General features: G+C 41.4%; 1 protein-coding gene across 5 annotated transcripts in view; it reads left to right on the forward strand.

Annotated features, from left to right (window-relative positions):
• The window catches only part of rptor (regulatory associated protein of MTOR, complex 1), a 158,578-nt gene that overhangs the window by 85,748 nt on the left and 45,552 nt on the right, over positions 1–27,278 (forward strand). For all 5 annotated transcript variants that reach the window (XM_041036578.1, XM_041036581.1, XM_041036580.1 and 2 more), the window contains exons 9-18: positions 4,235–4,335; positions 6,329–6,473; positions 11,187–11,262; positions 14,331–14,432; positions 18,487–18,570; positions 19,246–19,356; positions 20,716–20,790; positions 20,978–21,043; positions 23,286–23,477; positions 26,806–26,946. In XM_041036578.1, the coding sequence (XP_040892512.1) occupies positions 4,235–4,335; positions 6,329–6,473; positions 11,187–11,262; positions 14,331–14,432; positions 18,487–18,570; positions 19,246–19,356; positions 20,716–20,790; positions 20,978–21,043; positions 23,286–23,477; positions 26,806–26,946 (1,093 nt within the window). The remainder of the gene's footprint in view (positions 1–4,234; positions 4,336–6,328; positions 6,474–11,186; positions 11,263–14,330; positions 14,433–18,486; positions 18,571–19,245; positions 19,357–20,715; positions 20,791–20,977; positions 21,044–23,285; positions 23,478–26,805; positions 26,947–27,278) is intronic.

Raw genomic sequence — 27,278 nt, forward strand, 5'->3', positions numbered from 1 at the left:
GTTACTTTGCTGATCCCATAAGGAAATGCTTTATGCCCTGGATCCACACAGACATCAGAGAGAAGAGTCAGCTACGCGGCAGCAATCCCTGAGGTGGCAGAGATTTAGCTCTTTGCTCTAGATAACAGCAACAACTTATCCCTTTTACAGAGGACTTCCTGACCCAGCTCACGTCTAATATCTTGTATCCACACATACTCAGATTGATCTAGCTGAGGATAGGGTGTTGGACATTGGGTGGTGAGAAGTACCTTTATAATTTATCACCTCCAGTGTCCGCGGCATGACAGATATAATTAACCGCTAAAATCAAAATCAGTGCCCCATCAATGGTAACAATGGATCCAGCATCATTTGCTGACCTGTGCACATCTGTATAGTGTCAGACACAGGTCACCTGCAACACCATGCTGTAGCTTTTCAAAAGTCGTCACGTGAGTTCATTAGAGGCTTTGTAATCCAGGGGAACACAGATGGTTTTAGATGTAATGCACAGCTCACATGGTGAGTTTCTATGGCAGGTTTTGATATTTTTTTCTTCTGCCATGTAAACTCGTCTTCAGTCATTGAGGGTAGTTAAAACAGCTGTTCATCATCCACAATGTTTAAAATCAATACTAGCCTACTGGCGTCAATCAACATTCTCCCAGTTAAACGTCATATCATATCACCATAGCAATAATTTAATTTCATCAGCGTAATATCTTTGAACCAGGACCTTCAGTATTTGGGCGAAGCAGCTTGTGAAAAATAAGATGTGTCTGATTCAGTAAGCAGCCCCTGTTTTCCATTTTGAGTAAGACATCTGCACGTGTGGCTGGATAATCCAAATTGCCATGAACTCAACAAGGTAATCTGCCTGGAACATGCAGTCGCACATACCTGCAGTGCAGATTATAACTCAGTGCTAAAATTGGACCCAACACATCCAAACAAGTGATCAAGTTTGAGCTCTGCTTTGTTCAGTTTGCTCGAGATTCACAGTCTGTCCAGCACACTAAACACGTATCTGTTCATCTACCATCCACAGTAGTAGGAACCTAATCGAAGATACATATTTAGACAAGTACTTAGTGTAACAAGGTGCTTGACAAAATAGAAAGATGCAAAGGACCTCCAAACTAGCAATCAATCTGATTAATAAGATGGTCACTGTAAATATGAATAAAAGTGGATAATTCAGCTCAAACTAAGTAGGTAAAATAAGAGAAAATACCACAATTGGAATCGATGACACAAGCCCAAAACATCTCCAAGGGGGCATTTTTCCAACCTTTTCAACAGTTCTTCCATCTATCCGTCCATCTATCCATCCAAACACTGGAGCCTGAGAAAGGGTATGAACTGCTGAGTGTTCATCCTTACTGCTGACTGGCCAAACACCTTTGGCAGGCACTCAAAGTGCTCAGGAGCTGGCCGGCCCTCATGGTTACAGAGTAAGCTTGTACCTACCAGGAGCTTCACAGCTGCTATTATTTGTGACTTAGAGATGGAAATGGGAGGCTTAGGTCAGGCAGAGTTCAGACACTGTGGGTAGTCATAAATTATTTGTTGAGGGGCTGACTGACTGGACATGTCAGCTGTCAGACTTTAGCACTGATTATACTGTATATTGTAAATGGAATTGTAAAGTGTTTATTTTTATTTTTTAAGTGATTTGGCATTGAAGAAGTTTTGTATCATTATTTAGTTAGTATGACTTTAGTTCGTATCAGTATAATGTTGTTAGAGTGATAATGTTATATTCTATCTGAACTCAAAGAAGTGTTTTTGGCAGTGCTCCAGTGCACCGACTAATGATTATAAAACCACAGTGGAAACAAAATGTTTGGGAGTGACAGTGGGTGATGACATTTCTGGGACGGGGAGGAATTTGGAAGAAAACATTTCAGGATGTCAGTGTTGTGCAGTGGATGTAACCATTTTTTGAGGCAGTCATTCTAAACCCCCCCTATCATTTTAGTACATACATGAAGAAGTAATGGTCCCAGTTACAGGTTTCTTTTTTTTTTTAACCCGTTTCCCTCACATTCAGTTTATTATCAAGTTGTGAAATAGATGTTGCCTCGTGATAACAAGCTAATTATCTCACAACCTCATGGAAACAAAGGGTCATTTTCTTGAGATAACAAGATAATTACTCCATTAGCTCTAATAATGAATACGGTGATCTCAAGACAACAGGATACTTACAGACTGTCATTAGGTGCACATGGAGACAGGGGGGATTACTGTACATTATCTGTGTGTGTGTTAATCAACCATCTTTGTCACAGGTGTAACTGTTGTGGTCTGAAGTTGGGTTAAACGCTCCAGGGTTAGTGGATATTTTATGTATGCAGCTGATATTGAAAACTAAAGGCAATTTTCAAATGATCGACAGTGGTTTCTGTTATATTTATTGTACCACGGTGTTCATGGTTGCTCATGGCTATTCCATAAAGATTTGCACAGGATTATGCACAGAATCATGTTAACTGCTGGACATCATTAATAATGAGACAGTTCTCTTCTTGTGAAACACACCTTCAGTTTTATTTTATTTTTAGATAGAATGAGATAACTCTTACTCTAATATCTGTTCATGCTAATTGCATGTTACACTGCACAATGGCTTTAGTCCAGTTTTGGCTTGAATGATCAGTATGAGTTCTGAGGCATGTGATTTTTTTTTAATCGAATGCCTGCTGAGTCCTGGGGCTCCGTTCATGTGGTGATTTGGCAGAGCTCTTAATTGGCCTTTAGTGAACATGTTTCACAGTGTAGCCTATGACCGTCTTGTTGCATTGATCACAGTGTTTCTCTGACAGTTGTCATCAGCCACAGTGGATTGGTGCCTTCACTAAACTGGTCTCCAGCGTTTTGAGTTTGTTTTAAAGCCAAAGAGAGTGAGTGGTCTACTCCACTGAATGACCCCCAGCCATCACACACAGACTCATCTTTGAATTTTTATCTGAAAAGCTTTGAGTTATGAAAGTACTTCCTTTCATTTATCTTCCATTTTCCTTACATATATTTTTCATTAATTTAAACTATATCCCTCTCTTTTGCTTCACTCAGACACAAATGACTCACATGTTCACATTAACTGTAATATCTGTGAGCCAGCCAGTGTTTGCCCTCAAAGCCCCGTCTCTCCTCACTTCTTTGCATAGTGTTCATTAAAAGGCAGACGGCGAGGTGTAGTAAAGGTAATTTTCTCGGTTTTGCTACAGTGATTACTGTCACATCGTCTTGGGCTCTGTCTGGAAGAGATTTCCCTGTTCTCATTTCCATGGCGCTCACACCCTCCCGTCACGGAATAACTAGAATGTGGTTTTCAACTGTCAGAGAAGTTTCTGTGAAATAGGATGTATGGTGTACGGCTTCACACATCTCAGGTCCCCTCTAATACACATTATAGATACACAGCTGTATTATAATCATGCTCACTTAATATTTAGAAAAAATGTTTCATTACTTTAGATATCCTCAGACAACTGCTGAGTATTAGAGTTCAGTAATGAGATGTCAGTCACTGGAGTCTTTAACTACGGTCAAGAAAATAGTATTTAATATGATAAAATAATGTCTATCACATTAGTGTTGTATCAGTGCAGTGAGTCTACAAATTTAAAGAAATTTAAATTGGTGGTAAAAGGGACACATCGTAACAAAAACAATACAAGATGGTGTTACTGGTACAGTAGAGGGAGGATAATAGTGTTCCTGTACGTATAATGTTGCTCATGACTTTAGTGGAGGTGCTAAGCAGTGAAGGGCCCCCCTCTCAATAATCAGATGTATGTGGGAAACACTGCAGACATGTCACTGCTGAGGTCATGTGACTCCAGGTCAAATCAGCGCACAGATTTATTCCTTTGTGCTCAGTTCTACAGAGATGGCCTTGTGGAAATAGTTACCTGACGTCACCTGAAATGCCTCCGTATGTAAATCTGACATATAATCTAAGCAGAATCTTGCATACGTTCTCTGCTGGTATTACCCACTGTCTCAGTTCATGGCCACAGTGCCTCTCGTGCACACACGAGTGTATAAGCTCACATGAATATTCAGGCTTGCAGTCATGATTAGTCTCTGAGTAAAAGCCTTAGTGCCTGTAAATGTAAATTTCTTCAGATGTGTTGTGGTAATATTACTGAGCAGTTGCCACTTTGTGCTCTGAGTCAACTACGTGACATACAGTGAGCGTGGCTGACACAGTGCCATCTGTGTTGTGTTGTGTGTGGTGCAGGATCCCTGGCAGGCTCAACGACAGACGCACTCCCCTCGGAGAGCTCAACTGGATCTTCACGGCCATCACCGACACGATCGCCTGGAATGTGCTGCCTAGAGGTGAGAGTTTGCACACGCAGACGCACACTTCAGGGATGCATGGATAAACTTATATAATCACACTGTCCAAAATTAGAAGAATAATAATTCCAATTTACTACAACTTGGGCCCTATTTTCATTGCTTTGTCCTTCATTTCCATTAATTATGACAACACTGAACCCCAGCCAGAGTAATTTATGAAATTTGGAGCAGGGTAAAAATTTCAATGAGGCAAGAAAGCGGTCAGCCAGTTGACTGTTAGAGAAACTCTTCCCACAAACATTAATTTTCCAATCCTGGGATTTGGGGAATTTTACACTGCTGCAATTCCAGCTGCAACATTTACCTGAGATCCAGTAGTATTAAGTTCATCTAACACCCTGGTTATTTTTTTTATCATAAGAGCAAAGCATAATGTTTAAAAATAGGAACAACAAAGCATAAATCTAATTTCTGTTTTTTTAAGCTAAATATAACAGTAATAGAATGAAATTCTGGTCTGATCTTACATTTTTTCTTCTCATATTTATAAAACCAGAACTTACCAGTTCTACATGTTAAAAAAATTAAATTTTTTTAATTTAAATTTTTTTACGAGGATGGAAAGTCTGACCAGTAAGTACAATGTTATAATAACCAATAGAAATAACAGCCAAAACTCTCAAAATAAGACCCAGGTTGTAATAATGTGGAATTGTTCTTTAAAGCAGAAAAGCAAACAAACAGAAACTTTTTGCTTACTGGTGCTGAAGATGGAGGAAAGTCATCTGAGACACAGTGACGCTGGTAACTGTCCTTTGTAACATGTCTGGGCAATGATGAAAAATGAAATGTCCCGCCTGTTTCAGCTCAAAGGGAGCTCAAATTAGAGCACCTAATAAAAACAGTAAAGTAGTGAAGCATCAGCAAAAGTAAAAGTTTGAGAACGTCCCTGTTGGTTGAAAACAGTGAAGATGTTGATATAAAATGCCAAAAGTGCAGTAAGTGCAGGTCGGCTCCTCAAATTGAGACGAATTGTCTGTGGAGTGTCTTGCACTGTAACTGGGGACGTCATTTTAAGCAGAATTTAGCAGCCATAAAAGTAAATATGCACGCTCACACACACTGAAGCAGGACTCTGTATGGTCACACATGCACACACACTGCCACTGACCGTTACCCACAGGCTGAGCTTGCCCAGATGAAAATACACAAACACTCTTTTTTTGACACGTATTTATCTTTGGCCTGCAGCACACATACCTTCTCTCACTGCTCACCTGTCCCTTGTATGCAACACACACGCACATAAACACCCACTGGCACACACACACACACACACACACAGAGGCACATTCAGACTCTCCTGAGACAAACTCCATCCCAGCTAGAATAGCAATGTGACAATGCTGATGGCTGCCAAAGCCTTTTAAACCCCGGGGCTCTGCTGTTAATGAAGCAGCCCACATCAGAGAATCCCTGTAATGAAGGCACTGCACACCTAATCCAAATCTCACACACACACACACACACCACACCACACCACACCACACACAAACACTTCATAATTTAAACAGCTCAACACTAACAGCAGGCATTGGATTTGTCAGACAGTGTCTCTCTTAAAGTACTCCACGCACGCGCACACGCACACACACACACCACACAAACAGGAGGATCACAGTCATAACCCAGAGAGATTGCCATGGGACTGGCCTGGCCCCATTGAAGTGAATTAGTGAATACATTAATGAGCTGATGAAAATGTGACCACGACTCATCGTTTTAATCTGCATATCACTGTCCTCTGTGCTCTGCAAGCTCAAACACAAACAACCTGTTTTTCTCCAAAGTAGCCGCTTCGCTCTAATTAAACTTCTTTCTTTTGCCCAGTTTGATTTTCATTCACTCATTCATCACCCCCCTCTCTCTCTCACATGTACTTTTGTCTTTCTGTTTGTTCTGTTTATTCTGTGTCCCTCTTCTGCCTCTGACGTGACGGATAATGTCTGTCCTCTCTCTCCGTCTTTAGATCTGTTCCAGAAGTTGTTTCGTCAGGATCTGCTGGTGGCCAGCTTGTTCCGCAATTTCCTGTTAGCAGAGAGGATAATGAGGTCATACAACTGTACGCCTGTCAGCAGTCCCCGCCTGCCCCCTACATACATGCACGCCATGTGGTAAGACACACACACAAATGGAGCTAAGTGGGCTCATTTTCATCCGCACAGATACAGAAATGTTCTGGGCGCGAGGAAGAGGAACGGCCATAAAGCTTAGCTGACTCTTCATACACACAGCTGAAGAACGAGCAGATACATTCTTTGATTAGACAAGAGACTATGTTCTATTCTTCATGGTATGGTATGCATATTTAATCATTTTAAGTGGTTACTTTTAAAAAGCCATAGAGAGATTAAAAGATGCTGTCAACCCGGTCACTTACGTAAAACAATGGCAAATCTGGCCCGAGGCTTATTTTCAGAAAAGTTATGGGCTTGTTTATTAAATGAAAACCCTCTGAAACTATTTTGCCCACAAACACAGCTTGTAGAAATGTACTTTGTGTTCTTGTGATTCTTTTGTTAGCTTCTGTAATCTCTCTTATTAGCATAGGTTATTGGAAAAACAGATCATGTTTTGCCACGGTGAGATATTTCCAGCGGTGCTAGCTCCTCTGCTGGAGGGTTTCCAAAGCTTAAGGGAAACACTCTTTAACATTCATGGAAATGTGCTTTCAAAAGATGGTAGGTATCAAACTGAGGAAGGCTGCTTTACAGGAAGCAGGCTCTCATTCAGCAGGAGACTTTTTACACTCGTGTAGCTGTACATGCAACCTGAAATGCAACCACATTGCCAGCAGCAAGGCTGTTACTTATTCACAATCAGTCATCTCTAAGTAAAAAGAGCATGAAATGGTCTGTCAGGGCTGCACATATTAATGCAACACTGCTGTATGAAAACTCGTGAGTCTCCCCACAGTTATTGTCAAAACAAAACAAATGAAATCGTTTAATTACTTTCACAACTTCTCAAAATAAATATTGTGTGAGGAAGTGTGAGCCAAAGCATGTAGGTGTTTTTATTTGCTTCTGTCCTCTAGCATATGCATATACCTCGCTCATGCTAAGTATAATTTCCATGATTTCGTTTCTCGGTTATTTTGCATGTTTGACTATTGCAAGTGTCGCTGTGTGTGTCGCTCTCTGCCTCGTTAAAAGGCAGACACATCAGCGTCTTCACTGACAGCAGCCTCAGGCGGCCTGACTGCAGCGTGGACAGACACAAGACAGGCTGTGCACAGAGCAGGGTCATTGCTTTTTCTTTAACCGCCCACACACATGTAACCCGCAGCTGAAAATGTCCACCTTTGATTTAAAGGTAACTTCTGTTCTCCCGGTGGTGATATTAAAAGACTGTGTGGGACATGTTAGACATCTCTGGCCGTGGTAGACATGACAGATTCAAGTTAAAAGCAGCGGCACCACAAAAAATAAATAAATAAACCTGTCCACAAAAAAAAAAAGTAGTTTCTGGATTTATATGAGTTTGTCCCTTTTGCTCACACAGCTTGAAACTTCAGCCAGAAGTTGTTGCAGTGGTTTACCATCTCCACCATCTTACTGGTTTGTCGTCCATGTATTCTCATTATTAGTATTATATACAGACACAGAGAGAGGCGCTGAAAAGTCTCCCTGTTGTCCATTGACTTTACATGCTTCTCTACACAGTGTAAGATCATCATCTATCTCCCTTTAGTTATACAAACACTTCTCCCACTATCTATTGTTTCTCTTCTTGGTCTTCTATAAATGCCTCCCTCCACCTCTCCCACTCATTATCTGGCTCGTGTTGGAAAAAAAAAAAAAAAAAAAAACGCTCTCTCACTCAGTTTGCCTGGAGGAGCGACTTGTTGTGTAACACCCTGGCATCACTTATTGTAAAGAACACTGCTCCTTCCTCCTTGAGGAAGCAGTAGTCTTTCTTTCTTTCTCGCTCTTACAGGCCCATTATCTTAGATTGTGGGTATATTGCGCTGTTTACCGCCAAAGAAATTGGGAGTTGCACTTTGTTTCACACCAGTACATACAATATTAAACAGGACAGAATAATGACAGCAAGGAGCTGTAAGAGTGCAGGAAAGAAGACTGAGAGGATGATAAAAAAATGGAAGTGCTAGAGATAACAGGCGAGTAGAAAAATAAAAGTTTGGATCAGCATTGATGGGGGGGGGGGGGGGGGGGGGGGTCAGGAAAGGGGGGAATTAGGCAATTTGGGGGCTCATTGATCTACGTTGGTGTCCCAACACAAACAGCAATTGTTATTCAAATGGAGCAGAGCAGGGGAGAGCAGATAAACCCAAGGCTGATTACTCCCTTGTGGACAGTTTCAGTGTGGGAGTGTGTGTGTGGGTGTGTGTCTACTTTATGTGTGTGTTTGTGAGTGCGCGTCGCTGCACCACTCTCTGCAGGCAACAGGAAAAAGAGCTTAGTCAGCCGCCAACTGGTTCCCTGCACTCCTCTGTTGTTGACTGTCCCCTCAACACACACACACACACACACACACAGTTTTGGTGATGAGTTACTCATTTGTATTGGCAGGCTTCATCCCAGTTAGTGCTGTCATCTCAAACGGTGCAGCGGCCTCCTCCCTGTGATCATGTCTTCACTGATTAGACTGCTCTATCTGCTTGTCTCCTCTCCACTGGTTTACATGAACACCAGTTAGGATGGAGACTTTTTTTTTTAGGAATATTTCTACACAAATCCAACCCCCAGTGTTTAAAGTTCTGAAACCCAAAGAAATACCTTTTTGATTCTTCCTGCTTGCAGAGTATTAATTTTTGTGTAATATCAGCTTTGCTTGCACATTAGAACCAAACAGTTTATTTGCTTCTTTAATACTTTAATTGATTACAGGAAAATACAAAGCCTTATAATAAGATTTCATTGTTTTAGTGATTTCTTGTCTCTGTTAATACCTTTAAATGGCTTAAAAATCTACACACAAAATGAACAAGAAAGTGATGAGATCATTTTTCAAATCCCAGCTCTACCCTCAGCTGTTTGTCTTTCAAAAGAATTTTCTTTAATTAACATTTTATTACGTATTTTAAAAACTGATAATAACTTAAATGAAAAGGTGCAGAGAAATTCAGGGTCCCCCCTAAAAGAAAAGTGCTTATAGCATCAAATTTAGACATCATGTCGACTTCATACAGGCATTTTACAAAGGGACTGAGCAGCAGCCATACAGCAGAGATCAAAGTACATTCAGAGGCACCATTACTTCATCAAGCTGAAAGCTCCAGCTATGTGACATTCAGAGAGGAGAGTGTAATGGAGAGATACTGAGTGGAAATCATTTGCTTTGCAGCAGTTAATCAAGCTAACACAAAGTGATAAGCTCTTAGGCGCCTTCGCAGACAGCAGCCGAGACTTTTTCACTTGAGACTACATAACTTTTGCTAAACATAATTGTCAATGCTAAACTATAGTGTAACAGTAACACAATTAGGAAGAGTCATCAAGTATAAGCTAGAGGTCATACCTGACCAAGACACGTATGAGGAAGCAACTTACATAATAATTCAAACAATAACGACTTTCCCTCTCAAATAACAACTATAACTGTGTCTTTAGCAAAGTGCTCTGTTAGGGATTTTTAAGCAGTGTTGAAAATTTAGCACACGCTCTGACAATAATTAAAATATAACAAAGTAACATGCAGGATACTGTACTGGTATGACCGGTGTACTCATCTCCAAGTAGTTTCCCACTTTTTTTTATAATCCTAAATTATTTCAGAAATGTTATATATGGCAGGATGTTTGATAATTGCAGTAAAGCCCTTTGCTAAATGAGGAACACCTGTTCCTAATAATGCAGTAACGTGTGTTTTACAGCTGCTGGAAGGCTAAATGTTTTTGCTGCCACAGTGGCATCTGAATTTATAAATTCTCCCATTTAACCTGAACTTGTACCAGCTGACATGACTGCTGGAATAAACTGTTGTTGGTGTGAAGTGTGAAGTGGTTGATAAAGCAGACACACTGTGCCACCTGCTATAATCTACCTCCCAGTTTTCTAATTAAGCAAGGCTTTCTAGCCGCACACTGCAGTGTATGTTTGCATGTTGCACATACATGACAGCAGTGGATCCACCGTATGTTGGTATGATAGAGTTGCATGATGTTATACCACTCTCAGCTAATGGGAAAAGCTGTTTAAGCAGCAGAAAGAGTCTCAGACAGAGTGAACTCAGTGTCACTCGTTTAGCATCACATTACATCGCAGTGCATCGACTGGGAACATGACTCAACCCCTAACTCATGCTAACTGAGAGGAAAAAGCCCCATCGAGGCCCTGAGCTCAATTTGCTGCAAGAAAAAGGAACCAGAAAGTGGAAGGAAAGAGAGACAGGCAGAAAGAGAGAATAAAGGAGCTGTGATAAGGTTTGATGTGGGTTACATAACCTCATGAATTAGATATGATGACCATGAGAGAAGAGCTGATGTTTAGAAAGGGATTAAAGGCTCCTTGCTGCCCTCTCCAGGACCCTGGGCCGGGAATTTAAAGAGGTGTATGTGCACGGGGGAAGAGAGGGAGGAAGAAAACGTGAGCTGAGGAAAATGAGTGTGAGTGGAGGAGGTGAAAAGAAAAAGCAATGACCAAGGACGGAGATGCTTTGAGATGCTTGCTTTGTTTTTTTTTGTGTTTTTACTTCAGGTCACAACAACAAGATTTCATTTAAAATGCAACAAAATGTTTTTTGGGGGGATCTTCCTTATAAAGTGTACAGTATATTGTAATTCTGTTGTTGTAATTCTCCTGTGTTTGTGTGCGTGTGTGTGTGTTTGTGTGTGCACGCGCGCATGTGTTACCTCTCCGCAGGCAAGCATGGGACCTGGCCGTGGACATCTGCCTCTCTCAGCTGCCTACCATCATCGAGGAGGGCACCGCCTTCAGAGTAAGTGTGTGTGAGAGAAAAAACAAACACTGAAACCTCTTCGGGCTCACTTTAAATATGCGCCATTTAACTGTAAGAGTGTGAGTGTGTGTTTGTGCGTATGTGTGTGTGTGTGTGTATGTTAGTGGTTATGGGACATCTAACTTTGATGGATGGCTCTTATCTTGGATCTGTCCACCACTGATGCCCATAAACCTCACACAGTTCTTGTTTGCACTGCAAGTTCCCTACCACTAACATCTACAGCATCTCTATTAATCTTTCAAACTAACACACAAACACACACACATTCCCAGTGGATAACATTGTAAAATGTCATGTCTAATAATTCAAGTGTGAGTGTCAAATAAAAAATAGTTGCTGAAACCACCGGCCCTGCACTTTGGGCCACTGGTGTGTTTATATTTACTGATGTGGCAGGAGACTGTGATGGAGATGCTGGGCGTAATGGAAACACACTGTGAGATGCTGATGGTGACTTAAGACATCTGAGTCGACACAAGACATTTGTGTGTGTGCGTGCGTGTATGTGTGTGTGAGAGACATACAGCAGACGCACAGTCAGTAGATGCTGTACAGACCAAGCAGCAGCAACATGTGCTTTGTAATGCAAACTAAACAGAACAGTCAAAAAACAGAAATGTTTGTTTCCTGATGCTAGCACTTTTACCCGGATCTTTTCCGCTCCTTTACCTGGCCCTCGGAGCTGGGCATTTTCTCCATCGCTCCCCCAGGAGCAGTTTTCCATCCTCGCTCCTCCTCTGCTTTCTCCTGCGCTCAGACCAAAAACACTTACCGGCACCGTAATTGAGCCTCTGAGGACCACTAAAGGAGATCTTCCCTCTCTGTCTTGCTCCCTCTTTCAGGAGCCTTTAATTCCCCTCTGATGAGCTTCAACTGTGTCAAATTCAGCTTTCTTTTCTACTCTTGGTAATTAATGAGTTTTCCCTGACTTTACTACCCTCAGCCGCCCTTCCCCCAAGCTTTTTGTTGCCTCAGGGTAACAATGTGCCATATGGGTTTAAGAAACACCAAGAAAAATCTGATTTCTGTTGAGCATATGAACATATGGATTAGAAAAGACTTAAGTGATAACTTTTTTATATATATATAATTTATAAACCTTGGTCTTTCTTTTCAAATATCTCAGTCTGTGTTGAGAGCTGCTGTTGGCCATGAAACAGATGAGTTTGCATTGTTGACATTGTATAAGACATGCCTCGTATTTGAATGACTTTTCTCTCCTATTCCTTACTTCTTACTTACTTACTTACATATTCACAAAATATTGTTCATACAATCATAAATGGAAAATATTAATCATTCTTGACTGAAGGCATTTGATGTGTGTATAGTTTGTGTGTGTTGGATCCCCTCTTTCCCTTACTGTCATTGCTCAGATAACAAGAAACATTGATCAGGATGATTATTTAATTTTATTTATTATTTTCCTAAAAAGGAGCATAATATAATTTTTTTTACCAATTTCCTGATTTGTTTTGTTTTTTGTGCTGAGAGTAATAAGCCTAACAAGCAGCAGTGAGTGTTTTTGCAAACTTTATGCCCTGGGTGTTGCCTGTCAGGCTACATACTGTACAGGCTGTCCTACTTTATTGGTGATGCATCTTGAGTCTGTATTCACCCTGAGAGAAAGACTGCTGGAGCTACTCAGGGCTAAAATAAGCACCTCCACTCTCTCTGTATGATTTTGGTCTAAATAATTCAGATTCTTCTTCTTCATTAAAAAAAAGTCTTAGAAAATCTGAATTGTCTTTTAATTTAATTTAATTTACAAGTCTTAATATCTTGAGTAGTTTCTCTTGCACCCTTTTGTTGTCGATTTTCATTCATCAGTCATCAGTCATTCTGCAAAGCATTGTCACTGTTGCAGGGTCAGTAGGTTGTAGTAGTGAGCAAATGACAGATTTTTAGGAAAAACTTAAATTAATTAAGCATTAATCATTAGTCACTTCATTCATTCCTTTTCTGCTGCTTATTTGGTTCCAGGCTGTGATAATGATATAAATTATATCATTATTAATGATTGCTTTATACTGCCGACAAGTACTCCAAAAAAATCACGATGTAACAATAAATAATTTATAACCTTAATTCATATAATTTTAATTAATAAATAATTACAGGCAAGCCCAGGTTCCTGCTGGTTTCCCAGCATACTTTCATACTTTGTCCTAAACGGTTAAACTTCATTCTAAATTTTAAAAAGTCTCATGTTTGACTTGGTCGTGATTTAGTCATGTTTTCATTTACAGTCAATATTCAGTCAGATGCTAAAACTGAACATTAACCAAAGCAGCACAACACAGAGTCTGAAAAAGATGTCAGAACTACATCTATCAAAAAGCAACAGGTCTCTATTAAGGAAACTAAACATGGTTTAGTTTCCCAAGCTAAACCATGTTTAAAGCAGTGTTAGTGAAACACACAGTTAGTGAAACACAGTTAGTGAAACACACAGTCCTACATTCCCTCTCCAAAATGCAGCGTTACACACGCTGTTTAAGACGTGGTAAACCCAGAGGCTCACTCTCTAATCTAGACCTTCACCAAACATACACCTTTTTTGTTCATGTATCAGTGAGTATGTGAGTGTGTGTGCAGAGTTATTCAGCTCTGATTATGCACAAATTAATTTAACCATCCAGCTGAGAAGCGTTGATATTTCCCCTCTCCACATCCATCAACTGTCTACACAGCGCTGTTGTAATTCCCGCGGCATTATTAACACTGTGCGATCAAAAACTCTGCGGCCAGCAACTAATCAATCAGGTAAACTGCCATGGCAGCAGAGAGAGAGAGAGAGAGGAGAGGAGAGGAGAGAGGGAAGGTGATCATGATAGATCAGTATTTATGTCTTTACTGCAGTGCAGTGTCACTTCTGAGCTCATTGTGTCAGGGCTTTTATGAAATGATGGGCTGGTCACTGCAGACTGGCTCATTTTGTGTCTGTATGTGTATGTGAGAGAGAGAGAGAGATGAAGAATGAGTAAGCACCATAATTTCTTCAGAATGGTGGTAAACATTCTGTGTATGATTTATGTCCACAGCACAGTCCTTTCTTTGCGGAGCAGCTGACGGCGTTTCAAGTGTGGTTGACGATGGGTGTGGAGAACAGAAACCCTCCTGAGCAGCTCCCAATTGTACTGCAGGTACAGGCACACACACACACACACACACACACACACACACACACACACACACACACACACACACACACACACACACAAACACTCACCTCAAACCACAGTCTCCGCTCCTCTGTGCTGATGACAGCTGTGCCCAGAGGCATCATGTTTCTGGGTTGTCCGTCCATCTGTCCCGTTCTGGTGAACGCATCATCTCAGGAACACCTTGAGGGAATTTCTTCAAACTTGGCACAAACATCCAGTTGAACTCAAGGCTGAAGTGATTAGATTTTGGTAGTCACAGGTCAAAGGTCATGGTCAGTGTGACCTCACAAAACACAAAAACATCATATGTGCTGATACGTACAATGCAGACTTCTCTCACTGTCTCGGTTTGCATCATAAAGAGAGAGAGCGTCTTTTAGTTTGCTTTTTTGCAAACTCCATGTTGGCTTCCACGTTTCTTGTACTGAGGGGAGGCCTCCATCTGGCCACTCTGCCATAAAGCCCAGATTGGTCGAGTGCTGCAGCGATGGCTGTCCTTCTGGAAGTTTCTGCTATCTCCATGAAGGATCTCTGGAACTCAGCCAGAATGACCATCGGGTCACCCTCTCTTACTAAGACCCTCCTCCCCTGATTTACTCAGGTTGTTTATGAAGAGTCCTGGTTGTTCCAGACTTCTTCCATATATGAATCATGGAGGCCACTGTGCTCTTGGGAACCTTCAGTGCAGCAGATTTTCTTTTTGTATGAGGAGAAATGGGAGGCACCTGAGTTAAATTTCAAGCATCACAGGAAAAGGTCTGAATACTTATGTCGGTGTGATTGATATTTCAGTTTTTGCTCTCGGGTACATGTCTTAAGAGGTGTCTTCTAACATGGCTGAAGTGTGAATTAAATACAATCACATTAAGGTTCTGGCTGCAGTACATATATGGTTATATAAACAGAGAGAGAGATATAAAATTCACCACGGTGAAGACCACTTTAATAACTTTCTTGTGGAATGATTTGTCGTTGAATAAAATAGTGAATAGTTTAAGAAGTATCGACCAGATATTTTTTACGCTCATGTCCCTTCCCCACAGCGTCCCTGTTCGATGTCCAGCCAAGGACTTTTTTTACAAGTCAACCCTCCTCTCCTTCCTCTTCTCTTTTTCCTCTCACCTGTGCTTAATTAATCATCAGCTTTCACTATGTCAATTGATTACAGTATGAATATCAAACAAAACTCAAAAACAGCATGTTTTACCGCTTTGAGTCTCAACCCAGCATCCTGTCTGCAGCAGAACTCCATAACTGATCTGATAAATGACACTGATGAGAAAATGTGAGTGGACCTGGGTTAGTTGGTGAGAAATGGGGGTGAAGGTCTCTTGTACTCATAATGGTCATTAATTAAACCTCATAAATGAATCTTGAGCTGATAAATGAGTTTAAAATCCAGCATGAAGAACACTGTTCTTCCTTGATATTACTTTCCAACTCACCAAAGCTTCCACTCGCACACCAGGTGCCAAATACCATGCGAGCATTGCAGCGGTTTGAGCTGAAGAATTGTTTGAATGGAGGCACTGTGCAACATTAATGTGACTGAGACCTATATTTGAATAGCAAAATGCCATCACTGTGTCAGATAGGTGAAGCCAGGGATGTTTCAGATTGCATGAAAAGGGCTTTAATTTTCATTTTACACAAGCAAACTCAGTGCTGCAGCAGCATCTTTATTAAACACACACATCACCTACCAAGAGTCCACCATTAGCATAGACTATTATTACAGCGATACGTTTAACAGCATTACCTCACTGCTCCTCTTTTTCTCCCTCCCTTTATTTATCTTCATTCTCCTCCTTTGTTACAAGACACCCTTTCCTTCAGGTCACCGCTTTAAATCTGGAACAGAAGAGTGTGAAATGCACTGTAAAATTCTTCCTGCAAATGGAGCTCAGCATTTGCAGGCCAGTTTTCTTCATTACAACCCAGCAACAGAGGCTGTGGCGAGAACAGTGTCTGTAATGTTCCCTGAAGTGGTGTTAAATTTGTTTGGGATGCTTTAATTGGGATGAAATCTTGCCAAAACCTTGTAATGTGCATCAGCTGATGAGTTACAGCAGACGGATGTTTCTCCCCTCCCTCTCCGTAGTCCTCCCACCACCACAACCACCTCCACCTCCACCCCCCTCCCGTGGGGTTGTACAGTTGTGGTGCTGTATTATATCGCAGCATAGTAGTGGTGTGCCGCTGTCCGTGCTGAATGGTAATTTCCTGCTGACTCAGCACGCTGCGACCCCGTTCATACAGCAGTTCTGTCGGGATCCTTTTAAAGCAGGAAAAGGCAGACTGATTATGCAGTGCTGGATGATGTCTGAAAGCATGTGTGTGTGTGTGTGTGTGTGTGTGTGTGTGTGTGTGTGTGTGTGTGTGTGTGTGTGTGCGTGTGCGTGTGTGTTTGCTGTTGATGTGGACATGAGGGAGGAAGAGAGGAAGTAAAGCAGCAGTAGCTTTTAAGATTACACGACATTAGGTAGCATTACACCGTGATGGGAAAGTAATCTCAAGGCAACTTCATGTTCTCTGATATAACGGATGGGCACATAAACAGGTTTTATACTCTTTTAAGCTCACAGTTGCATAAGAATGAATTTAAGACTGGGGTATTCTTAGAGGATTTATGGTGTGATGTCAAAACATAATCTGGCTCCAACTGAAAGATGCAGAGAGCAATAAGAAAAGGGCAACAGAGAGTAATCCATCAATAATGCTCTTTAATGAAATGAGCAAAGGAAGGACAACAGAGCTCAGGAAGGAGAGACACCGTGAGGCGTTGTCTTGACGACAGCCATTTCATCCAGGAAGGATTAAGTGATTTTGCAACGGGATTACAACATCTCTAAGTTGCCAGGTTACGGTAACAGCAGCACATTCACATTAGCACACTTTTGACTTTAGGTTTCAGGGAAGTGATAAGTGATTAAGGCACGCATGTGCATCAGATAATATCATGACGCCGTGTGTCTCAAAGCTCACACGCACAGCACAGGAAGTGCTTACTCATCGCACTAAAGGAGATTGGAGTCAAGGTGTTACACAAATAAGGAACAGAGACAGATAGGCACACACATTCTCATGCATTTTAATATCACAGCATTGCTCGGGGATTGTGTTTTCATCCCTGCTATGATGAAATGGCAAATGTATGTTAATGTGTGCATAAAATGTGTTTACATGTGTGTGACTGCATGGAAAATATTCACTGACGCCTGTGTCAAATCCGTATCCGTGCTCCGTCTGTATTCTTGCTTGCTGATTTTTCTTATTCTATAGAGCGCACACCTACGTCACACACAAGTCCATGTTCCCACACTCTTCCTTGGAGCAGGAGGTAACCCTGGGCCGGTCTTCCCCCAGCCTCTTTCTGTTCGTGTGGTCACACCCACCAGGTTAAAATCACGGAAGACGCTAATAATACATTATGTGTTGGTGGAAACGCCCGTGTGTGTGTGCGCGCGCATGTGGACATGGGTTTCTCCATATGCCTGTTCCCACACACACTGTGGGACAATCACATGGGGATGGAGCAGTGTCCAGCCCTCACACAGGCTTTGTGCTGCGCTACGCTTAATACTGCATAAACTACATTCACACACACACATTAATATTTTTAGCACATATCGTGTGCATCTTTAAAATACAGCTACATCGTGATTTGTTTTGGCATCACTGTTGCGTTGCATGTACACATACTCATAAACCACACTGACAATATTGACCTAAACCAGTATCTCCTGAAGAAGCTACATGAAATTGCAGCCAAGAGGACGCACCCAATCGCCCACACAGATGCCCACACATCCGTGCACATACACACACATTGTGTACATGCGTGTGAGTAAACAAGTTCGACCTGGTGCCAGTGTGTTAGCAGTAGTGGTGGGAGAGCCACCTGTTTCACTGCACCTCCTCACCCTCTCTGCAGTTTCTCTTGCTGTCCTTCCTCCCTCCTCTTCCTTTTATCTCAGGCTTCCTCCTGTTTCGGAGGAAGCACAGTTGACCTCTGACCTCTGTTCTCTTTCAGGTTCTCCTTAGTCAGGTGCATCGGCTGCGGGCTCTAGACCTGCTCGGACGGTTTCTGGACCTGGGACCCTGGGCTGTCAGTCTGGTGCGTTCAGCTCTGTATTTATAGCACCTGTTTGACAATCATGGGTTTCAATTCAAAAAGACCTCAGTTCTTAACATTAGAATAACATGAAGCCTTCAAATGGAAATGTATCTAGCCAATAGGAGTTTTATGTGCTGAGGATTTGAAGCTAGCCTGACTTCAAAATAAAAAAAAAAATACCATCCAACACCTGTAAAACTCAAATTAAAACATGGTAAGATGAAAGAAGCTGCATGAAACATTCTGTTGAAGCTAACTCATTCAGCTAAGAATAATACCACTAAATTTAGCCCTCTGTAGATATACGGTAGATATACTTTTTGCATAGTTTATTTGATTTGACTGTTAGTTGTAGTGCAAGTTAGTATCATGCTGTACTGTACGCTCCAAAACAGATTCCTCTTATTAACAAAGCTGAAACTGATCACAGACATTCCACCTGAAGGCAGAAGTCAGACTGTATTGTCATTAACGATAACCAGCTCCAGCTCAGCTAAATTCTTTTCCTGTCTATATATGTTTGCATTTCAGACCACAGGTGTGTCTGTGTGGATGTCAGTCACATCCAGCAGCAGTGCCTAGTACATAACTGCAATATCAATACCGCTTTGTAAACACCAGTGATGTATGTGTGTGTGTGTGTGTGTGTGCGCGTGCGTGTGTGTGTGTTTCCAGGCCCTGTCTGTAGGGATCTTCCCCTACGTGTTAAAGCTGCTTCAGAGCTCAGCCAGAGAGTTGCGGCCATTGCTGGTTTTCATCTGGGCTAAAATCCTGGCTGTGGACAGTGTAAGTTACATAAAACATTCATACACATTAAAATTTTTCTGCCTCATCTCCTCTAAACCCCTAAACCCCTATTGTCTTTACATTTTATCAGCGTTTTTACGTCACAGGTTTAGAGGACCAGTGTGTAGGATTAGTCGCCATCTAACAGTGAGGTTGCAGGTTGCAATTGACTGAATACCCCTCCCCTCACCCTCCCTTTCCAAGCATGTAGGAGAACCTAGAGTGGCCTTCGGGTAACATAAAAGTGTGAAAGGCCCTCTCTAGAGCCAGTCTTTGGTTTGTTCCATCTGGGGCCGCTGTAGGACCATGGTGGTGCAACATGGCGGGCTCCATGGAAGAGGATGCCCTCCCTGTGTATTTATGAAGGGCTCATTCTTATTCAGGGGATTACACGGTGCTGAAAGCATAATTGTGAATATTATGCTAAACACTAAACACTGGTCCTTTAATGTAATTATATAAATTCTGTCTGCTTCTTAATGGCTCAGGGGACACAAGGAGTGAATAAAGGAATTGTGGCTTGAATGGGTTAAAAAAAAAAAGTCAAAAGTTGAGTGTATTTGGTGTGAATGTAATTTAAGGGGTCTAATATTTTTTTTGCACTGATTTTACATTGACAAACAGAACAGACCTGGTCAAGCATACAGTACAGTGTATTTATGTCTTTGGATTCTTTCACTAAAGCAGTCAGACACTTTCATAAATTTACAATCCTGTTTTGATTCTTGGGTTCAGTTTGATTCAAAATCAAATGTGAAATTGGTGAAGTTGCCTCAGTTTTTTCCGTTTTTATTTTGATATGATGAAATATTGGTTCATTTTTGAGAGGGGCTGCCAGTCATACATTTCGAGTGACTCCATTTGCCTTGATTTTGTTTTTTAAATATTAAAGAAAACTACATACTCCCACACACTTTTTTTGTAAAGGTTTCAATCAGTGACTTTGATCTAGAGTAGTTAACTGCCAGTTATGTTTCTTATTACAGCAGATAAACCCTTAAAACCAACCCAGTGCCTCACAGTAATCTGCCAAAGAGCTTGTGAGTCACCTAAAGTTATGTCATTATTTAGAATAAGTGAAATTATTCAGAAGCATAAACAATGCACATCTTTATTCTTATAGACTTCATTTTCACATATTTTGTTTTCTCGCCTGCAAAGGCCTGCAAATTTTTTCGATAAAAACACAAAACACTTTGGAGCTGCCAAGGGCGAAATGGACAAATAACCTCTGTGACAGAACTGCTGTGAACCCTGTATGAGTGGAAAGTGAATTTAAACAAACATCTGCAATGAAGAGAGCGTTCCTCTCTCTCTTTAACTCTCTCTCTTTCTCTCTCTTTCTCTATCCATCTGCAGTCATGTCAAGCTGACCTCGTGAAAGACAACGGACACAAGTACTTCCTGTCGGTGTTGGCCGACAATTACATGCCCGTGAGTACTGGCCGATCGTGTTAACGTGTTTGTGATGAAACTGAAGGAGACTCTGTTTTCCTGTATTTTGATCCATAACTCATCCCATGGCTGAATTGAGCTCAAGAACTCAACAAGAACGTTTGGGAAAGAAGTACGAAAGTATGACATGAAAGAAGATCTCAGAGTTTCTCTCTCTTTGTTTCAGGCTGAGCATCGAACAATGGCTGTCTTCATATTGGCTGTTATTGTCAACAGCTACAACACAGGACAGGTACGAATGTGTGTGTGTGAGTGTGTTTGGATATGTGTGTATTTCCGCACTGCTGTCTGTTCACTGGAAGCCCAAAGGGAGAACGTACCAAATTATTCATTTACTTCCCTCACCAGAACCACGGCGGGTTCTTTCGGGGCCAGCCGTCACTTTGAGAGATGACTCGATCGCCCGTTGTGTATTTCCGGGAGATATTGGTTATGTGACATTTTTGTCACCAACAGTCCCCTCTATAATCTCCGTCTCCGTCCTAGCCACCTCCATGGTGACACTTTATCACCACAAGTGTCACTTCCGTCTGCTCCTGGCCTCCGGTGTTCAATCCCAGAAGCCTTTTGTGTCTGACGCTGATCAAATGTCCAGAGGTGTGATGTTGGGATGATGTAGCTTGTCATTTCACGGAGTTCATACACACACACAAAAGAAATATTCCACCATCCCTCCTTTTTGTTTCCAGTCTCCGTCTCTCTGCAGTTGTTTTTCCATCTTGTTATAGAATGTTATTTGACTCATTCTTTAGCGGTGCTTCTCTCTCTTGACATTATATAAATTTAACAAATCAGAAAAGCTATATGTGCTCTCAAGCTCAGAAAGACCCATTCTTCTTCTACCTCTGTGTATTTAATGCTTCTACCTCTCTCACAGGCCTGTAAATAATAGATGATACCCAACATTACAGAGAGAGACTCTGCTTGCTCCACATCTCCATTATTTATCCCTCGTACTTTCAACAACGGCGCTCATTACTGCAGTATCGCTGGTGCGAACATGTCACCAAACGCTGGTGTCTTAATATTCCAGCTCTCAGGGTTCAGGTGGGCGCTGCGATCAGAGCCGAGGGAACGACGCTCGAGCGATCTGAGGCGCATAAAGAACGTAGAGGAGGGTGAAGAGACCGGGGGCATGTGTCACTGCTGATAAAAGATTTGTTGTCGGGACACTTCAATCTGCAGGAGACAAAGGACGACTCTCAGCAAACTAACTGTGTACATTTGTTGTGGTGAAGAGGTTTTGCTTTAAAGGCTTTTATGTTCACAAAAGACTTCAGAGAACCATCAGAGTGCTGAGCACTGACGCACATGGCCATCGTGTTGTCGTCACACAGAAATGGCACATTTCATGAATGATTTCATTTACGTCAGTGATAGCAGTAATCAAAGGACTACAATAACTTGGGTGGGAGGCTAACAGAGACATGTTTCTGTGTAATGCTGTCCGCTTCAACTCCATCACCAACAATGACCTCAGTAATAAACATGTAGTTGTATTAACACCTTTTAACAAAGACTGACCGTTACAGGCTTTGTAAAGGAAGAATGTGTGGCAGAGCAGTTGTGCTGGATCGCACTAGATTGTTTTGGTGTACCTAAAAAGTGGTCATGGTGTGTACGTTGTTCTGGCATGTGAGACGTTGTAGTACAGGCCTTTGTTAGGGACTGTGCTTGATTTTTATATGGCTGGACAAGCACGTTTTCTTACTTACTCCTCACACAGTTTAACAGCCATTACGGTAAAGCAGAGCCGCCGTTCTCGCATCACTTCATGAAAAGAGGAAACACAAAGGCAAGTGAAAACAAGAGAGCAAAGTACTTGTTAATGCTCTGCATAAAATAAATCAATCAAAAAGAAAGTTTTAAAAGGTTTTTTTTAAATAAAGCATTCAGCTTTTCCGTTGACTGACTCAACCCTTGATGGACCAATTAGCTTTTGTTATATGAAAAGGCTGAAGGGGTTCAAAAGAATAAGTCATACTGCTGCAGAGCCTCATAATCTTTTTGTACATCACACAGTGTGAGGTTACAGGTGAGCAGTGATTAACTGGCTAATGAGTTACAAGTCTGCTCTCAGCCTGAAGCCTCTGTGCTGCAACAGGAGGGTTAGGCTGATATACGATGCAGATATTGTCCTTTTATTAAATATTAAAAGCTAGCAGGTCACTGTCGGCTACCACAGTTTGTCCAGGTCTTCTGTCTCAGTCCAGTGTCTGTTGTACAAGGACAACTGAACAAATTCAGTGAGTGTTTTTAAAAGTTAGTGACTCGAGGGAAATTATGTCTTAACACGAACGGCCTTTCCACTGTTATTACTCCATAACTTACAGTCTTTAAAATCTTCTTAAATTTCCTGAATGTTCTCCACAGGTATTCACCCTTTATAAAACCTCAAAGTAAAAAGGGGGTTCATCTGAACAACCGAACATCTCTCACACTCATTATTCTGCACCCTCCTCTCCCCAAACCAGGAGGCTTGTCTGCAGGGCAACCTAATAGCCAACTGCCTGGAGCAGCTGTCAGACCCCCATCCCTTGCTCCGCCAATGGGTGGCTATTTGTCTGGGTCGCATCTGGCAGAACTTTGACCCGGCGCGCTGGTGTGGAGTCCGAGACAGCGCCCACGAGAAGCTCTACACCCTGCTGTCGGATCCAATCCCTGAGGTGAGAGGTTAATACCAGAGTTCAGATGCATATAAAAAGTAAGCAAGGTCCTATTTGGTCAATTTCCAGGTCCTGGCCCTGCAACAAGGGCAAATTAGAAATACTTAAATCACATTTTTGTAATAAAGAATCTTGTCAAACACCATTTGCATTACAGTTTAATACTTGATTTAAGATAATGTGTTTAGATTTTTCTCTGTGAGATATTCAGTCTCAGCTGATTAAGAGAAAAGTAGACGGCATGGTTGTCACACGCGTTTTACAGACGTGTTAAGAGAAAGGTAGATTGCTTTTGGACAGAAAAACCTTCAGGTATCTTGATTTTTTATTTTTATTTTCTTTAATTGGTTCAAGACTCAGCCTTCTGTTCAAGGAGAAATAGATAAATGAATGTAGAATTAATTAAACAAGTTGCAGCTGTATTAATAATAGATGTCGTATTATTAAAACCTCCTAGAATGTTCTAAATTGAGAAACAGATAATCTCTCACTGTGAAAACCTTTATGTTATATTTCTGAGGTTTTATTAGTTATATCAGTGTTTAACTAGTTGGATTTTGATGCTGGTTTCAAGGATCTTATCAGACTATTGTTGTTGATCACAGTGGCAATTGTTTTTTTGTTGTTTGTTTTTTGATGATAACAAACCTGTCTTGATTGCACCATAATTTGCATATTTGTAATCAAAGAAAATTTCTAAAAGAAACGGACATCTGCACTAAAACTACGGCCTTAAAAGCATCTAAATAAACCAGCTTAAGGACTGGTGTAAGTTTTACAGATACTAAAGCTATTTTATTTTCTGTGACTTGCAATTTTTGTTTTGAAATGTAACATCAGTACTGTTTCAGCAGAACTTCCCAGATGCCCCATCCTTACCCCACCCAAACACCGAAGCAAGACAGGTTCTTTTTTTATCATAAAGATGAACAGAAAGAAGAAACAATTCAGCTCTGAAAGTACAAAAGCATAACTCCTGCATGGAAACCAATGTCCTCACTGTCCTGCCACCTCATCCTTTCATTTCTAAAGGAAATATACATGTCCCATGTCAGGAAGTATTATCCGTTATGACATCCTTTCATTTGCAGACCCATGGTGAAAAGAGGGCCCTCTAGGTCTCTTCCAATTCCCGAGAATAATTTGCAGTCCAGTTTTTCTTGGTGTCTGGATCCAGTGGCATAGTGACATCAGAAATGCAAATAAAATCTTAGGTCACATTTGTGACATTAACAGCATAACAGTGTGAGTCTCATCTAGAATTTATGGATTTTTGGGGCATATCCAAATATTAAAAATAAAAAACATATTTTTAACAGAATACAGTGCTTTTTATTGGCAGTATTCTTGTTTCATAGCTTTGTAGTGTTATATCTGTAGTGTTACTATCTACACACACAGATCAGACCCAAACAGTTTGGACCCTGTGTGTTAAAACACCATGGTCAGTATCTGACTTTGTGGTGTGTGGACCAGAGGGACAGCGAGACAGAGTTTGCCCTGACGTTCACCCAGACACTTGGTGCCCCTAGTCACACACACCACACTTATTTGCATTCATTCACACACACACACACACGAGGAACATCTGTTTCCACCAGAAACTTCCTCCTTCCCTTGGATAGACAGCTGCTTTGGCTGGCGGGTTGAGGCTGAGGTCTGCAGACACATCTGTCTCTGTCCACACACACACACACATACATACTTTTTTTCCAGCTGCATTTCCAGGTCCTTCATTTAGTTTCCATTTGGAATTTTCGGAGTGTGTGTTATTTCAGGTCACAGGAGACTCTGACTGACTGATTATAACTGACTGCATCAAATTGTTAAGAAACAGCACATTTACAGATAAATGACTGCATTTTAAAGTTCTCCTTGGGTGTTAGATTGAGACACCTCAGATGCTGTAGTATCTGTGTGTGTGTGCGTGCGTGCGTGCGTGCGTGCGTGCGTGCGTGCGTGCGTGTGCGTGCTCCCCCAGAGCCTCATGGAGACGAGTGAAGAAAGTGATGAGTAGTTGAGGGGACAGAATGTGAAAGACGAGCAGAGAGAGATGTGCGACTAAGCAGAGAGTTTAATTAAGTTTAAGCAGAAATCTGAGGCGACAGAACCAAGATGACACTGTTGTTTAGTCACATCTTGCAACTCGCTACAGCACAGACACACAAACATACACCCACACAGAGTACACACACTGAATGTTCTTGTTGACATTTTGTCAATAGTTTTGTTTCTGGGTTTTTGAAAAGTCAAAAACCTGAACATGCATCTTAACTGGATATTGCTAATGCTCCTTTGTGCAATGCGTGACAGTTTTGTTTTCCTGTTTATCTGTAATGTACTTATTGTTTTAACCTTTGAGGTGGGGGTTAGAAAAAGGGTATCATTTCCATGTTTTGATCAAATGTTGCAAAAAAAAAAAAAAGACATAAAAACAGAGCTGTCTTCTACTTCAGACAAGGTATTCAGGTCCTTCTGTTGGACACAGCTGTACGGGGTGTTAATGAGTGGCTGTTATACTGGACTGTATCCGACTGTACAAGTGTTCATGGTATTCTGACTCTGATATATTCCAGTGCATATAGAGAAATTAAGATCCTTTCCAGTATTACATTCTCCTGTTCTAATTAGCTTTCAAGTCACAGAGCGTTGACGACTTTCTTTTATTCCAGGCTTTAAGAAGAAAATTACAATATGTTCACCTGAAATGTTTCAGCTGATCATTTTAATTAGAGCAAAGCAGACAATTATCAAAGCAGGTATGTGCTGTAGCATCACTAAAGCTGCATCACAAGCTTAACAAGTAGCTGTGATGATCCATCCTGACGCCTGCAAAAAAATGTTTTCTGTCACCACAACAAACAACGCATCTAAATATTCATGTCTGTGCTGTAATTTGGTTCAGTTTGTGAATCCGGTCCCTCATGGAAAACTCTCTCTGTGTGACGGCAAGTGTGGATTAAACATCCACTGAAACGGGCTGGGAAAGTAATGAGTTGCAGTGAGGAAAAGCAGCTCACCGGGGGCACACAGCGATGATCCATCTCCTGTGCATTTCGAAGTGAGACAGTGTGAGAAAATTGAACCATAATTATCTGTGGAAATTGTATCCACTGGTCTCACAAACATTACATTTCTGACTGAGTCTGGCAAGCAGATACTTGGGATTCAAGGCAAAGGGCCAAGCACTGACTTCTGACAATTGAAAAAGATGAAAAAGAAGTTATGCATCGATGAAGGGAGATCAGACTCTTTTGGGGGGGATGTAACAGCTTTATTGAACTAAGAGGCGAGGAAGTTGAAAGCGTTTCTGTCTGTGTCGCTGCAGGTGAGGTGTGCAGCTGTCTTCGCTCTGGGGACTTTTGTGGGAAACTCTGCAGAGAGGACAGACCACTCAACCACCATTGATCATAACGTGGCCATGATGCTGGCCCAGCTCATCAATGATGGGAGCCCTGTGGTCCGCAAGGTCGCTGCAACACCCACACACACACAAAACACTTAATGCTAATATATTATTATACGCATGTGATAGTAAGACAAACAGATAAAAGGCCAGATGCAAATAAAAAGTATGGTTACAAAATATATGAAAACAATGGAAAGGCATGGGCTCTACTTGCCTTGAATTGAGGACTACTGCACTGCAGACCAGCAAAGACCAGTAAAGACCAGTAATATGCTGGTGCAAGATCCAGACTATTTTTTGCAGTAGAAAGATCTGGAATTAATTCAGTTCAGTTCATCCGGAGAGTTTATATTAGGTAATGACTATTGACTAAGAAAATACATATTTTGTTT

Source organism: Toxotes jaculatrix, chromosome 4, assembly GCF_017976425.1.
Source record: "Toxotes jaculatrix isolate fToxJac2 chromosome 4, fToxJac2.pri, whole genome shotgun sequence".
NCBI lineage: Eukaryota > Metazoa > Chordata > Actinopteri > Toxotidae > Toxotes > Toxotes jaculatrix.